Raw genomic sequence first — 17,464 nt, 5'->3', positions numbered from 1 at the left:
GAAAGATCTTGCAGTGTAAATTTGTCTGATTTTAATGACGAGAGTGATTACATGATTTCCCAGTTTGGAGATAGAATCATTGTGGCTTTGGGGACACTGAAGAAGAAAAAGGAACACAAGAAGTAGGGTTAATCACCACCGAAACTCTAGATTCTCCAGTTATTCTGCTAAAAATGTTCTGTGGCTAATGGTGCCAAGATGGCCAGAGTAAAACTGCTGGAGACAGACACAAAGGGAGGAAGTGTCTGTTACAGACCATTAGGCCCAATTTTCTGCTTCAAGTTTGGGATGAAAAATATGAAACTTAAAAACCTGTCTGAACTATTTGGCTCTGTGTTAGCTTCCTAACAAATGAGACTTTTGGTCCAAACCACAAAGCCCCTTGAAGCTGAATGTTCCATAAAAGAATGTCCTACAGTCTTTTGTTCAATGAACACAAACAAAAATAAGACTTAATAATATACTGCTATATATACTTCTCAGCTGTTTTTCTTTTGTTATTGTGTTGGATAAGGTAGGATGAATGCCTGTAGCTTCATTTTTAGTCATCAATTTGCTTTTAGTACTAATTAAACCATCATTTTTGTTCAGTGATACAATGATATAGAATGAAAATTAAAATTCATGCAATTACAAATCATTGAACTAATTTCCAAAGTAGTTACGCTTTCTGTATCACCTATTAATTTGTATAGAAATAGCTAGATGGGTAATTATTCTTTTACCTTGCCTCAGCTCCAGCTTTTCTTTCTCCATGATTTGATATGGGTGGTCCTTTTGTCTATGTGTTGGTTCTATTGGTTAATGAATAAAGAACACTGGCTTGGCCTATAGCATGGGAGGAAGAAGGGGGAGTCAGGGAGAAGTCATGGAGCTGCTTCCAGAGATAGACGTGCTGAAACTTTGCTGGTAGGCCACAACATCGTGGTGATGCACAGATTCATGGAGATGGGTTAAATTAAGTGATAGGAGTTAGCCAAAAGGAAGCTAGAGCTAATGGGCCAAGCAGTGATTTAATTAATACAGTTTCTGTGTGATTATTTCGGGTCTAAGCTATCCAGGTGATTGAGAACCAAATAGTGACCTCCCCCAACAATGATTTTCTTGCTATTTTTTTCTTGACAGCATTTTTTATTCACTAACCCTAGGCTGAAATTTAGCCATAACTTAGAGTTCCCTTTATACTTATCCATTGGTAAATTCTGTCAACTGCAACTTAGAATGGTTCTCACATCTCTCTGTTCCCTTATCTCTACCATGACCCTCATCAAAGAAAGCAGTATTACAATACAGCTTTCTCAGTTCCAAGCATTCTCATTAGCTTTTTGCCAAAGGGTTCTCATTAGCCTAGAGTATATGTTGGACCTTTTTGTTTTCTAATTCCTTATGTGTATGAGTGTGTGACAGTTTACATTATGCTGATAACAATTAGCTTTAATTCTATACAAACAACATTTTTACTCAATATTTACTCTTTATATCAATGTTTCTATTCTAATTATCAGTTAGTAAAACTGTCAGAATATTTGACAATATGGTCACCTAAACAAGACCTTCATAATGCTAACACAAGCTGACATTCCAAGGTGTCTGGAGCAGTCTCATGAGGCCCCCCTCCTAACTTAAGAGAGATACTTAGTCTCCTTCTGGGATGAGCCCCTGATAAATTATCCAATCCCAAGGGGTCAGCCTTAAGTCCATGTACACATAAGCAGTACTAAGTAGACTCACACACACACGTGTGTATGTATGAAAGAATACCAATTAAAGAAGAGGTCATGAGATTTAAAGGGAGTGCAGGGGTAGAAGAAGTTGGGGAAGGGAAAGTATTTGGTGGAAATGATGCAAACACAATACTCATTCACAAAAATGACAAAATGAATGTAAAAGTGCTTAGATTTCAGAGGGAACTTTTCTTAGCTGCTCTTTCTTTTTTTACATAGTTAATCATGTTTATTGTGGTATTAGTCACAATAATTAAGATATGGAATTAGCCTAGATACCCTCCAGCACATGAATAGACAAAGAAAATTGTTATGTGTGTTGCAAATGGAATATAAGATGGACATCCTAGAATTTTAAGGAAAATTAATGAAGGTGGATGAAATCATATTGAAAAAAAAAGACAGACAGAAGTCAAGTATTACATGTTTTCTTTTATGTGTGGAAACCACAACCAAAAGAATTAGAAGGCCCTTAAGGGCTATGAAGGAGACTGAAGGTTGTAGTGGCTTTTCTATTGTATTTGAATAAATAAAACTTTCTTGGGGATTAGAAAAGTAAAACAGCACACTACCTACCCGTATAGACCAGGCAGCAATAACATAAACCTTTAATCCCAGTATACACATTTGTCTGCCATAGAAACCAGGCAGTAGTGGTACATGCCTTTAATCCCAGAACTAGAGCGGATTATAAAATGGGAGGAGACAGATAACCAGCACAGTCTTGTTCTGTGATTCCTGGAGGCAGAATTGCTATTTCAGACTGTGGTCGAGGTAAGAGCCAGTGACTAGCTGTTTTGCTTTCCTTCCTTCCTTCGTTCCTTCCTTCGTTCCTTCCTTCGTTCCTTCCTTCGTTCCTTCGTTCCTTCGTTCCTTCCTTTATTTCTTTCTCTCTCTCTTTCTTTCTCTTTCTTTTCTTTCTTTCTTTCTTTCTTTCTTTCTCTTTCTTTTCTTTCTTTCTTTCTTTTTTTGGTGCTTTTATTTTCTATTTTTTTAATTCTTAAAAATTTCCACCTCCTCTCCTCCTCCCATTTTCCTCCCACTCCCCCTACTCTCCCTCCCCCTCCCTCTCCAGTCCTAAGAGCAATCAGGGTTCCCTGCCCTGTTGGAAGTCCAAGGTCCTCCCCCCTCTACCCAGGTCTAGGAAGGTGAGCATCCAAACAGCCTAGGCTCCCACAAAGCCAGTCCATGCAGTAGAATTACAACCCAGTGCCATTGTCCTTGGCTTCTCAGTCATCCATCATGACTGAGTCATGTGTCATCCATCATGTGTCTGTCAGCCACAGTCAGAGAGTCGGGTTTGATCACAAGCTCCTTCAGTCCCAGTCCAGCTGTCCTTGGTGAGCTCCCATTAGATCAGTACCACCAACTCCATGGGTGGGCGCACCCCTCACTGTACTGACTTCCTTGTTCATGTTCTCCCTCCTTCTGCTCTTCATTTGGACCTTGGGAGCTCAGTCCAGTGCTCCAATGTGGGTTTCTGTCTCTATCTCCATTCATCGCAAGATGAAGGTTCTATGGTGATATGCAAGATATTCATCAGTATGGCTATGGGACAAGGCCAGTTCAGGCACCCTCTCCTCTACTGCTCAAGGAACAAGCTGGGGAAATCTCCTTGGACACCTGGGAACCCCTCTAGGGTCAAGTCTCTTGCCAACCATAAAATGGCTCCCTTAATTAAGATATCTACTTCCCTGCTCCCATATCCACCCTTCCTCTATCTCAACCATGCCATTCCCCCAAGCTTTCCACAATTCTCCCCTACTCCCGCTCTCTCCCCATCTCCCTTTACCCCCACCCCATCCCCACACCCATGCTCCCAACTTTTATCAGGCAATCTTGTCTACTTCCACTATTCAGGAGGATAACTATATGCTTTTCTTTGGGTTCACCTTCTTATTTAGTTTCTCTAGATCCACGAATTATAGGTACAATGTCCTTTATTTATGGCTAGAATCCACTTATGAATGAGTACATACCATATTCCTCTTTTTGGGTCTGGGTTATCTCACTCAGTAAAGTGTTTTCTATTTCCATCCATTTTCATGCAAAATTCAAGGTGTCATTGTTTTTTTTTTTACTCTGAATAAAACTCTAAAGTGTATATGTTCCACACCTTCTTTATCCATTCTTCTATTTAGGGGTACCTAGGTTGTTTCCAGGTTCTAGCTATTACAAATAGTGTGACTATGAACATACTTGAACAAATGCTTTTGTGGTATGATTGGGCATCTCTTGGGTATATTCCCAAGAGTGGAATTGCTGGATCCTGAGGTAGGTTGACTCCCAGTTTCCTGAGAAACCGGCACACTGATTTCCAAAGTGGTTGCAAAAGTTTGTATTCCCACCAGCAATGGATGAGTGTTCCCCTTACTCCATAGTCTCTCCAGCATAGGCTATCATTGGTGTTTTTGATTTTAGCTATTCTGACAGATGTAAAATGGTATCTCAGAGTTGTTTTGATTTGCATTTCCCTGCTCGCTAAGGAGGTTGAGGATGACCTTAAGTGTCTTTTGGCCATTTGAACTTCTGTTGAGAATTCTCTGTTCAGTTCAGTACCCCATTTTATAACAGGGTTAATTAGAGTTTTAATGACTAGCTTCTTGAGTTCTTTATATATTTTGGAGATCAGACCTTTGTCCGATGTGGGGTTGGTGAAGATCTTCTCCCATTCAGTAGGATGTCTTTTTGTCTTAATGACAGTGTTCTTTGCATTACAGAAGCTTCTCAGTTTCAGGAGGTTCCATTTATTCATTGTTGCCCTTATTGTCTGTGCTACTGGGGTTCTTCATAGGAGGTGGTCTCCTGTGCCCATGTGTTGCAGACTACGTCCCACTTTCTCTTCTATCAGGTTCAGTGTGGTCAGATTAATATTGAGGTCTTTAATTCATTTGGACTTGAGTTTTGTGCATGGTGATATGGATCTATTTTCATTCTTCTACAGGTTGACATCCAGTTATGCCAGCACCATTTGTTAAAGATGCTTTCTTTCTTCCATTGTATACCTTTAGCTTCCTTGTCGAAAATCAGGTGTTCATAGGTTTGTGGATTAATATCCAGGTCTTCGATTCGATTCCATTGATCAACATCTATGTTTTTGTGCCGATACCTAGCTGTTTTCATTACTGTACCTCTGTAATAGTGTTTGAAGTCAGGGATGGTAATGCCTCCGGAAGTACTTTTATTGTATAGGATTGTTTTGGCTATCCTGGGCTTTTTGTTTTTCCAAATAAAGTTGATTATTGTTCTCTCAAGGTCTGTGAAGAATTTTATTGGGATTTTGATGGGGATTGCATTGAATCTGTAGATTGCTTTTGGTAGAATTGCCATTTTTACTATGTTGATCCTCCCAATCCAAGAGCATGGGAGATCCTTCTATTTTCTGGTATCCTCTTCAATTTCTTTCTTCAAAGACTTAAAGTTCTTGTCAAATAGGTCTTTCACTTCCATGGTTAGAGTTACCCCAAGACACTTTATGCTATATGTGGCTATTGTGAAAGGTGATGTTTCACTGATTTCCCTCTCTGCTTCTTTGTTCTTTATGTATAGGAGGGCAATGAAGACTTAGCCAAGAAAGAGAATTAGAGACCAATCTCACTCATGCACATAGATGCAAAAATTCTCAATAAAATACTGGCAAACCGAATCCAAGAACACATCCAAAAAAATTATACATTATGATCAATTAGGCTTCATCCCAGAGAGGCAGGGCTGGTTCAACATATGAAAATCTATCAATGTAATCCGTCATATAAATAAACTGAAGGAAAAAAACCATAAGATCATTTCATTAGATGCTGAAAAAGCATTTGACAAAATTCAACACTCTTTTATGATAAAGGTCTTGGAAAGATTAGGGACACAAGGTTCATTCCTAAATATAATAAAAGCAATATACAGCAAACCGACAGCTAACATTAAATTAAATGGAGAGAAATTCAAAGCTATTCCACTAAAATCAGGAACAAGACAAAGTTGTCCACTCTCTCCATACCTCTTCAATATAGTGCTAGAAGTTCTAGCAATAGCAATAAGACAACATAAGGAGATCAAGGGGATTCAAATTGGAATGGAAGAAATCAAACTTTCGTTATTTGCAGGTGATATGATAGTGTACATAAGTGACCCCAAAAACTTTACCAAAGAACTCCTACAGCTGATAAACACCTTTAGTAATGTGGCAGGATACAAGATCAACGCCAAAAAATCAGCTGTTTTGCTTTTCTAACCGTCAGGATGAACCCCAGTTTTTTTCTCTGAGTTTTTATTAATCATGCTTCAGAAGGTGAGAAAGATAGAAAACAAGCTGTGTGTAACCTATACACAATAATACCTGTTCTGAAATGTCACAATGAAACCCATTAATGTGTACAATGAATGTGTGTTAAAATGACAGTCACAAGCAACTTTGAAAAGAGAATGAGCTAGCTCAATGCTCTAATTCCATCTATAAGTGCTTTAGCCTCCCCACCTTATCGCCTTCTTCGTGGCCATATAATTTGTGGATGTACAATAGATATGTAGTACTAAAACAAAAGCTTTTAAATTGCTAGAGGGATAAAGCATTCATGGGGCAGGGGCAGATGTTTGTATTTGGGGGAGTTTTCACTGCATCGAGAGACCTCGTTTCTTCTTAGAATCATCCATGTCCTCTGAGAGCTCCAGGAAGACCTGCTGAAGGGTCATTGTGAGAGGCTGCACTTGCTAGGCTGAGGTTCATGGGCTGTCCTAATTTGAAGACTGCCGTTCTGTTCTTGAAAGTGCCAGGGAATAATTGTACAACCTTAATCCCAAGCTTTCTTTCTACTTCTAAACTCACTTCAATGTAACAGAATGCTTATTTAGATATGAAAATTTCATTTCATTCATGTTATAAAGCACACATACTTTGAAGGACTATGTTTTCTGTCAACCATAGGAAAATAAACTGCATGATATAATATGCAACAAAGAGCTATACTGTGATTTTTATGAATCAATTTCAAACAATAACTTCAGTAAGATTTTGTTGGGTTTTGGTGGCATTGTTGTTTGAGATAGGGTCTCACTGTATAGCTTTGGCTGGCCTAGGACCTGCTACGTAGAATAGACTGGACTCAAAGTCTTGAATCTGCCTGCATTGACTTCCTCAGTCCTGGGGTTAAAGGCCTGAACTCTCACACCTGGTGCGCAACTGAGTCTGAAACTCCACTTCACTTAAACGGGGCTTACACATACACTTTATTATTATTATTAGATGGAGCTCTTTTATCGGAGTCTATTCTGTTGTTGTCTTTAGTGCCATAGGAAATACCTGTGCCCTGACCCTGGAGGTGTAGGTAGTTCCACATTCTCAAGTGTGTGAAGATTGATTAAATTTAAGCTCCAGTGACCTTATAGAATTTTAAATGAAGTCATTTCTTAACATGAAAGGTCACAAGCAGAATATATAGATGGTTACCTCTAAGAGATATAAATAACAGCTCTGCAAATTAAGTCACCAGTTAGATCTAAAGCTTTTTCAAGGTAAACTTTATCAAGGACTAAAGGTGGTGAGATAGCCACTCTGTCTACTTAATGATCAATGTGGGGATGGCTGTGGGGAGAGAATTGCAGCATAAAACAAGCGAGAAAATCTGTTTTATCAAAAAGAATTTATTAGTGTAGCCTGAAGTTTATCACATTTGTTGCAAGGAATTCGCAGCGGAAGGAGTTAGAACACCAAGTCCATCTGGAGTCTGAGCCATCAATTTAGGAAATCTTCCACATGACAGATGTGCAGGTGGTTTGGTTTCCCTGTGGCTTAGCTGTGTGGAAGAAGATCAGATCAAAGCAAACTAATCTCTGCTTCTCGGTGGGGCTGGAAAACAGCCATTAGTATGTTGCCTCTGCAATTTTTGTTTCAACTGAGGCTCTGCTATTGTGCCCGTTTATTTCTTTAAAGAAACAAATCTATTATACTGCTACCAATTTAGTCTCATTCTTAACAATAATAGTTCAAAACACTAAACCACAAATTTTCAATAAGATGAATCTTTGTGTCCACTCTAAATTAATAGACTGAAATCCTCATTCCCTGTCTGTTGATAGTTAGAGAAGGGACTTTGGGGCTACAGTTCAGATTAGATTAAATTATAAGGCAGGGTTTGCAGATGGGATTCACAGCCTTATAAAAAGAAGAATGGAAGACAGGATTGTTGTAATCGGTATGAGAACCCTATGATGATATTAAAGAGATTACAGAATGAGGCAGAGGATAGGTATGACCCAATTTGAAGTTATTCTATGAAACAGTAGTGTTCAGAGCCAGTTGGCACCAGTGAAAGAGCAAATAAAGAATAAACAATATAAAATAAAGAGCCAAAAATAAAGAAAATATTATGGAGAGAAGTGTCTTTTTACACAGATTCTGTTGCTTAGAGTTAGTGAACATCTCAGGCAAAAGACTGAGTCTCTGTAGTGAGATATTCCACAGAGCCATTGCATCTGGTTGGATGCAATACACTTAGGTATTGAACTATTTTTTTTTTTGGTTCAAGGTCAGTGGTTGTTATCTGTCTGTGTCTAGTGCATAGGGGGTCCCTGGGTAAGGGTGTCAAATAAACCAGGACACAGGGGATGCAGAGAGGAAAACAGCATTTGCAAACCGCATGCTGTGTGTTTATTAAGTAATCCTTTTATATGCCTTGGAAACAATTGCTTCAGTCAACAGTTTTATCTAAAAGAGGAACTATAGATCACGAGTTAACCAAGGACTTATTTAGATTATGCACACAAAGCAGCTTAAAGTAGCAAGGGTGGTCTGGGGGCTTGCAAAACATCCTAGCCTATTTTAAACAAGGGTCTCCAGAGACATTATCTCACTGTACCAATCTATTCTAAGACTTCCTTCAGTGAGCAGAACAACTGCTTCCATCTGAGACTGCAGCCTCAGGGCAGCCACTTCCGCAAACCACGGAGTATGCGACACTTGCTCTCAGAAGTAAAAGCCAGAGGACTTGTCACTCTGAAATGTTCCGTAGCATTCCATGGAACTTCTCTTAGATTCCAAGGCAGTACTCAACACCTCCCCTGGCGCGGGTGGCACGATCCCTGCATTTTATAACACAGTCTCCAAATCTCCACAGTTATCTTTTGTTTAAAGTCTGATACTTATTTCAGTTCTTCTGAGGACTTTTAAAACCTTTGCAAAACTTAGTCTTGAGTGAACCTGGCAAACCAGGTGTCTCATAGCTGAGAATTGCTTAGGCAAATGATTCCTTCAAACAACTCCAGATAAGAGGTTTCACTATATAGAAATTGACTTGCTAGAGATGTAATTAGGGTAAGAGTCAAGAAGGCTTTTGCAAAGCCAGGAGTGGTCAGTCCATCAAGGCTTATTCTCCCTACTACTTTTGCTAAGCCTGAAATCAGATTCTGGAGAGATCCTCTTTCTTCAAAAGGCCTATGCAAAACCCAGCACCAATTCTCCACATAGATCCTTCACAAAAAACTAACTCAAAATGGATTAAAGACCTACATGTAAAAGTTACAGAACTACAAAAAACACAGAAAATGACATAAAATCTGGAGGACACTGGGTTTAATGATAATTTTAATTACAGCAACAAAAGACATGAGCTATTAAATAATGCATTACTTATATGGATTTCATTAAAATTATAACCTTTTTATCTTTGAAAGATACTAAAGAATGAAAAATAAAATAAGTCATTGTTGGGAAAAAACACTTGAAAAAGACCTTTGTGATAAAAGAGTGCTATTGGAAGCATCCAGGGAACTTTCATATCTCAGAGTTAGGTAATGAAACCTTGATTTGAAATTAGTGAGTATGTAGAGGGCAATGGGTGAAATACATGTATTTGTATGAAAATGTCATAATGAAAACTATTTTTATAATTAATATATGCTAATAAAACAATTAAAATTTTAAAATAATCAAGAGATCTGAACAAATTTATCCTCACAGTTATAAATGGGACAAATATGCAAATGAAAATATGTTTATCATACATCACTAAGGAATTGCCTATCAGAATACTGATGTATAGTACACAGATTTTAGAATCTCGAAAATACAAATGATACCACATACTAGAAAGGATTCTCACACTCAAAGCAAGAATGTCAAAAAGTTTGACCATTTTGTACATGTCTGGATTTTCTCATAAAAGATAGATTCACTAATAAAACATATCAATATTTACCAAAATAAATACTTATATGTGTGTAAGAATTATACATGGATAATTGAAGGAAATTTATTAATAATTGATAAAAATCTGAAGGAATCAAGTTGCCTTCTGTCAGTAGCCCCATTCCACTTTTTCTTCATGTGTGTGTTCCATTACTCTGTTTCTATTCAAAACCTACCTTAGAACGTCTTTTTCCATCTTTTCTGCCTCTTCTAGTTTCATAATCTAAGTCATCACCAGTCAACACACTCATATTCACATATGCAAAAGTGAAATGAAGATTATTACTACATTATTGCTAGTTTTCAAAACTAATTACCTTTCACTGTGATGGAAATACCCTGGCAGGAACAACCATAGAGAGTGAGGGTTTATTTGGGTTCACAGATTTGACAACACATCGTGGCTGCAATAGGTCCATCTCTGGTATCAGGATCTTGTAGCAGCAACTCCTTGCCTGACACTGGCCAGGAAGCATTGAAGTTCTACTGGAGACTAAGTACATAGGCCCTACAAGGCTTTCTGTCATTGACTGAGCCTGCTCTTTCAGTCACATCACACTTCTCAAGGGTTCTACAATCTTCCAAAATGGCATCGCCAATCAACCAAGGCATGTAAGTTCAGACATGTGAGCTTGCTTCATACTGAAGTCATAACAATCTTTAAGAGTGATGGCACAAAAATCTGGAGCCTTTGAGAGATAATTAGGACCTAAATATTCACAAGAATGCGCAGCACCCCTATGAAAAAAAAAAGGGAATTGACTTTTTCTTTACATCAATTGAGGACACAAGGAAAAGGTGTCCATGTGTGAACTGTTTTTAGATCCCAATCTATTGACACTATGATCTTGAATTTCCCATTCTCCTGAACTGACAATTAAATAGTTGTTTAAGCCTTGAAACCATGACACTGTTTTCTAACAGCCTTCCCCAGACAGAAGATGAAACTCAAGGACATTATATTAAGCTCACTAGGCAGTAACTAAGAGGCAAATACTGCATACCTCAACTTATAAAAATACACTCGGAATCATAAATTTGTACAATTTTATATGTGGATGTGTGGTTTCGCCGGTGGCATTTGGGAGGAGTAGCTATAAAAATAGGTATGGGTTTCCTGTGTCTCTCCTTTCCTGACCCTTCCTTCGCTTTTCCTCCCTCTCTTCCTCCTTTTCTCTGAGCATGAGGATCTGGAGTTATTAGTTAGTAATAATTCATTTAGTGTTATTTGTGGAGTGAAGCATATTTTATAATATTTTCTTAACATATATTAATGCTTAAAGGATTCATTGTTAAGAATAATTTTGAAAAGAAGAAAAAGGGAGAATACTATTAAAGTTGAAGTAACTGCATTACAAAGTCTTTTATGTCTGGAGTGACTAAATTTCTGAACTTATACAAAGTCCACTTGGCTGCTCAGTTGCCATGAAATACTCATTGTCAGAATCAGAAAACAATAAAAAAATTACTAAATTGAAAGCAGTGGTTAGATGTACGCTGTATAGCAAATACTAAAGTAGTAGTCAAGGATAGATTGTATGAGTTTAAATTTAACTACAATATATGAATTCAAGATAATAGAATTTCCTATAAATATTTATAATGCAAAGCAATGCCAAGAAAAAGAAAGAGTTTATGATCCACTGCCATGTAAGCTTTTATTCTTCTAGAATATCCTGAGCTTGGAACACAAATTAAGGGTCTCCCTTGAAATTAACATATTTCCAAATGCATACCCAGAGTAGAGCTTACAGCACATTCCTGAGTGCAAATGATATGGATCTTTGTGTAATCAGCTCCACAGCCCAGGCCCTGAACTAAAGCCATATTATCTAGCAATGGACTGTCATGGACTAGAGAACAGGATCATGCCATCATATCCTCATTTAAATAAATGCAAAAGCTGATATGAGCCTAACCGAGTATATTTGTTGCCTTATGGATGACAATTTTGAAACAGAATATACAACTGAGAATTTTCAATATATCTGCCTTTATGAATTTTAATTATATCTGTGTTTTTGACAAAAGTGCAGGAATGAACCATTTTCAGGAAGTTCACAACCTATTTCATCGTCAAATTCATTTCTGATTGGAGTTAGTTTTAAGCCCTTTAAGAAGATGATCTACAAAGGAATTTTCCTTTATATTCCAGTGAAACATATGAAAGCAATCTGTGCATAAAATGTTTTGTAACATTTGGTAAATTACTTCATATACCATAGCAATCTTTCCATATCCACAAGTAATGTGTTTCAGGATATCAGTAAACACCCCAAGCCTCGGAAGTTACTTAATCACATAGAGACATAGATAATTACATAGAGTGTGCTGGTTAATTTTTGTCTACTGGACACAAACTACAATAACTTGGGAAGTGGAAACTTCTATTGAGAAATTGCCTCTCCCAGACTGGCTAGTGGGCATGCCTAGGGAAGATTTTCTCGATTGATGATTGATGAGAGGGTCTAGTCCATTGTGAATGGTGCCACCCATGGATCAGTGGTTTTGAATTCAACAGAGAATGTAAGTGAGCAAGCCAGAAGAAGCAAGTCAGTAAACATTATCCATACATAGTCTCTGTTTCAGTTGCTGGCTCCCGATGACTGCTTTGGCTTTCCTCGATAATATGCTGTAATCTGTGACCAATAAACTCTTTCCTCCCAAGTTCCTTTTTATCATGGTGTTTATAGCAGCAGAGAAACAAATCAGAACATACAGATAGATAGGTGCATTGACATAAATGTGAAAATAGGCAATGTAGGTCTCCATGACATTTTGTGATATGCTATATACTTATGATACTTTTTAATTATTTTATTTTTTGAGATTATAATTACATAATTTACCCCTTCCTCTTTCTCCCTCCAAACCTCCCTTCCCCAAATACTCCTATGATCTTTATCAGATTCATGGTTTCTTTCTATTGTTGTAACATATATGTATACACACACATATGTATGTAAATACAGCCTGCTTATTCTGTATAATATTACTTGTATCTGTGATGAATTTTAGTTTATAAATTGGGCATGTGAAGAGATGAGTAACTTAAAATAGAAGACTTTAGCGCTCTTTTATCTGGTTATACGAAAATGTTTGCTCTCTTTTCCCCTTCAAAGCACCTATGATGCTGCACTAACCCTCCTTATGTGTAAAAGGAGCAATGGCCACTCCTATTACAACACTTATGTGACAACATGGATGGCGTAATGGATATGAGATGTGAAAGGTGTGAACACAGGGACACTCTCATCTGCTGGTGCTTCATCTGTTTCCAGGAAACCAGGATCACTGAGCCTTAGCTGATATTTATTGTATGTCAAGCTCAGATGATTGATGGCTCAAATCTATATAGATGAAAAATTTTCTTTCTTTTTTGTTTGTTTGCTTCTCGCATTCTTTGGAAGAGCAGTGCTGTCAGAAATTATTGCTTTTTATTTGTGCATACTAGTTTGATTGTATATGTATACACGTATGTGTACCTAAGCACATGGAGCTTAGAGATCAGTGTCATGTGTCTTTCCCCAATCACCCTCTACTTTATCTTTGGATACAGGGTCCATTGCTAAACATATACTTCACTAGTACAGCTAGACTTGCTGGCTGATGGGCCCTAGGGAAGAAATCTGCCTGTCTCAAACTATCCAGTTCTGGAATCCAAGGCACATACTGCTGTGGCAGGCTTTTTAAAATGAAGGTTCTGAGGATTGAATTCTGGTCTTCAAGCCTGTGTAAGCACATTGCCCAGGAACTATCTTACCAGCCCCACCTTTTTCTTTTTAACTCATCTAAGTGATGCAGAGGGTCTTAGTTTTCATCTTTGTACGATGCTACAAATGCTTTGTATTCTTTTTTTTTCTCAAAGTTTATTAAAATACAAAAGTCTCCATTTCCGCCCCTCCTCCCAACACCCTCCCACTCCCCCCCACTCCCTCTCCTCCTCCCTCTCAATCCCTAAGAGCAGTCAGGGTTTCCTGCCCTGTGGGAAGTTCAAGCTCCTCCCCCTTCCCTCCAGGTCCAGGAAGGTGAGTATCCAAACAGACTGGATCCCAAAAATCCAGTATATGCAGAGGAAACAAGTCCCAGTGTCATTGTCAATGGCTTTTCAGAAAGGCTCCGGGCCAGCCACATTCAGAGAATCCGGCCTCATTCATTCTTCATTTAATATGTCTGTATGCTTTTTCATCTCTTTGAAAAAAGCCCTGTCACACTTGCTTGTGGTTGGAATGATGAGCTTTTTTTTCATTTTTATTTCATGGCCAATAGTTTCTGGATGGCCAGATACATTATCTAATACACTTTTCAATTCCATTCCCTCTTCTTTCAAATAGCATTCCACTTTTGGAATAGAACTTTAGGGGAAACTTTCCATAAATGAAATGTCTGTCACTCATGGTTTCTAATAATGTAGTTGGAATCTTTATAGATAATTCTCATTTTTGTTTGAGAACATGTGGAGTCTTCACTCCACACTCATTCTGATTTAGCTATGCATCCTGCGCTGTTGCCATATTATAGCAAGGGCATTTCTCCTGTGCTTCATGCCTAAATACTTCCTTTGCACTCTACTAGGAATAGACCTACTAGAAAGCTTCTTAAAAAGCATGTTTTATCAAAGAAGAGAAACTGCTTTGGGTTTATTTTTTTCTCTATAGTCAACTTCATTAACTCAGTTACAAATGTGCCAGCAGCTTCTCTGTTGGCAAGCATAGCCTTTCCAGTGGTTTGTGTGGTTTCAGTCCACACCTATCCATGGATCTGTGTAAATCTTTCTTTCTTACATTTAAGGGCTTGTTTCCTTTATCCTTGGTGAATCCTTTTGTCAGGCTTCTTGCTTGATAACATAACTGTTTTCAGTGGAAACACATTTTCTGTTCATTTCTTCTTTCAAATTTGGTACCATTTCCATATTAACTGAACAGTTATCATTTACTCCCATCATTACCTTTTCAATTTTAGATGTGATAGCAAAAATTAAGCAGGTTTTCTCTCTCTTTATTATAACTCCAAAAGTGGAAAATCTGTTCTCAGCATAGATCTTAGCCATTTAAACATGCATTTTTATAATTCACTCTCAGGTCAGTAAACTGGACATTTTCATTTGAAGGATAGCTCTGCCTGTTTACCTTGGCACAGCTGAATTGCCAGTGTCTTATTCTTGTGTTCTGGGCATATCATTAGTACAGTAAGAAGAACTGGAACACAAGCACTACTGTGACACTCAGTTTGCTAAATGAATGGTTAAAGCATGACTAATGGACAGTAGGTTGTGTGGTGTGGATAAGCTGGAAAAAGACTGATTCATATCCCAAGCAAGAGAAACAAAATGATGCATGATTTCATTATACTTCTCAGAATCACACACAGTATAAAACTTACAGATTGTTTCGGGGATTTTTTTATCTAGTGTTTTCAGACTGCAGTCACCTAACAGAAACCAAGACTGCAGATAATTTGGGAGTGGGGGGAATGCTGTATCATGATTAACTTTACCTTCAAGTAATTTTCCATTAAGCTTTGTGATTTTTTTTATTCAAAATGTCTTTTAATTCCTTTAACATTATCAACATTTCAAACACTAAATCATTTTATTGTTTAATTTTTCTTGAATTTTAGAATGACATTGGATTTATCTACATTTGAATGAGATGCTCAAGAAGGGGAAAGGACAGAGAAGGAGAGAAAAGAAAGAGATATCTTGATTGCAGGAATAATTAAAAGGCTAGTGAGAAACCTGGCATTAGTAAAATTCCCAGGAATCCTCAAGATGACCCCAGCTAAGACATTGGCTCTGGCTCTAGATGGTAGCAGCCACCACTGTCTTGACTTCTACTCATTTTTCAAGCTTTTTTCATGGATTTTCCTTTTATTTGAATTTGAGTCAACTTTCATTGTCATCTATCAAACTTTTCACCTACTTTTATGACTAAAAAATATTCAAGTTTTCTACCTTTGCTAAGACAAGTCCTAATTTAAATGCTGAAATGGTTTTAACACAGTAATAAATACTATCAAATATCCCTCATAAAATTGCATAGTGTAATTAGAAATTTCAATTTAGCAAAACATTTAAGAAAACTACAAGGCACAATTTGTTGTCTCTGTGTCATTTTTCTTCAAGGTAATTTGCCGATGGACATTCCAAATCCACCAGAACCTTCAGTTCCAGTGACCTTGCCTCCACACAACTGCACAGATGATGAATTTGTCTGTAGGTCTAACGGTCACTGTGTTGGAAAAATTCAGCAATGTGACTTCAGAAATGACTGTCTTGACAAGTCAGATGAATTCTCTTGTGGTAGGTAAATTCCTAATTCTTGCACGTTTTAGCCATAAAACTGTTTGAAGGAATTGTACCTCTTCTGCATCTACCCCTCACCCAACTATTCCTATATACTCAAGTGAGAAGTATTTAGGAATGGAAGAGTTAATATACTTGAAGTAGATTAACTATTTTTAGCTTTTCCCTAGGCAAATGCACACACACACACACACACACACACACACACACACACAAAGATTACTGTAAAAAATACGTTGAGTTCGTAGGAAGAGTAAATTTTGTACATGTGAGATGTGTTCCTATGTCTTGATAAAATATGGTTCTCATTCATTGGTACCTGACAATTCATACCTCTTAAACGGATCAATGAGAAAGTACTTAATTTAATATTGAACTTTGTCGTCAAAAATGCAAACGGAAGAAGCATGCCTGGGAGGTAAGACTCAAAGTCAGACAGAACAAATACTTTGTGGTATCTTTTCCTTCTATGACTGGTATGTAAATTTACAACACTGCAGTATTGATCAAAGTATTCATAATATTAAGAATTACAAACACATCAGTGGCACAGAGCATGGTGTGCCTCATCCGTCTTCATCCATGTGTCAAGAAGCTCGGGCTTTAAGAATTCGAGTAAAAGCTTTTCACTTAACTCAGAAAAGAATTCATTCATATTCTGTAACTATACAAAAATATACACTAAAACAAGTCATGAATTCAAAGCTGATGCACTCTGTAAATAAGATGGCTCTAACTCCTTCAATGTGTCCTGGGATTTATTTATATTATACATCATGAATTGAAGATAATTAAATGGAAGATGTGGTATTCAGGCTTTCTCGTGGGCAGCCACAAAATATGTATAAGCAGTAACAGATCGAAACGTTTACAGAAAACCTAACCTAGCATAATGGATGCTTTTTCAGAAATAAAGGCTGTAGTTTTCAACTTTGATATTTTAGTATTGTCATTTATTAATACATGACAACTTACAGATTATTTAATAATAATAAACAGATGTTTACTCATTTTTGATAAAACAGGTTCTTTTGATTTGGATACATTAGATTTTCAAATACATTGTACGACCTTCATTGTTTAGATCTTTGTAAGATGAAATGTCATAATAAACTTACAGGTTTAGAATTTCTAATACGTTTTAAAAGTTGTGTTATGAACATTTATCATGACACCTGGTATTTAAATATGTTTTCATTCTGTTATATATTATTATTGGCTGTAGGTGCCATGTCATCTTTGCTGGTTGATATTTTATGT

The 17,464-nt window shown here is 37.3% G+C and overlaps 1 protein-coding gene across 3 annotated transcripts in view; it reads left to right on the top strand.

Annotated features, from left to right (window-relative positions):
• The window catches only part of Malrd1 (MAM and LDL receptor class A domain containing 1), a 614,092-nt gene that overhangs the window by 209,324 nt on the left and 387,304 nt on the right, over positions 1 to 17,464 (top strand). For all 3 annotated transcript variants that reach the window (XM_087896346.1, XM_087896345.1, XM_087896344.1), the window contains one exon: positions 16,025 to 16,201. In XM_087896346.1, coding sequence (XP_087752472.1) covers positions 16,025 to 16,201 — 177 coding nt within the window. The remainder of the gene's footprint in view (positions 1 to 16,024; positions 16,202 to 17,464) is intronic.

Source organism: Myodes glareolus, chromosome 14 (assembly GCF_982192425.1).
Source record: "Myodes glareolus chromosome 14, mMyoGla1.1, whole genome shotgun sequence".
NCBI classification, from domain to species: domain Eukaryota; kingdom Metazoa; phylum Chordata; class Mammalia; order Rodentia; family Cricetidae; genus Myodes; species Myodes glareolus.
Note: the sequence above shows the minus strand (reverse complement) of the source record. Positions and strands in the feature narration are given on the sequence as shown.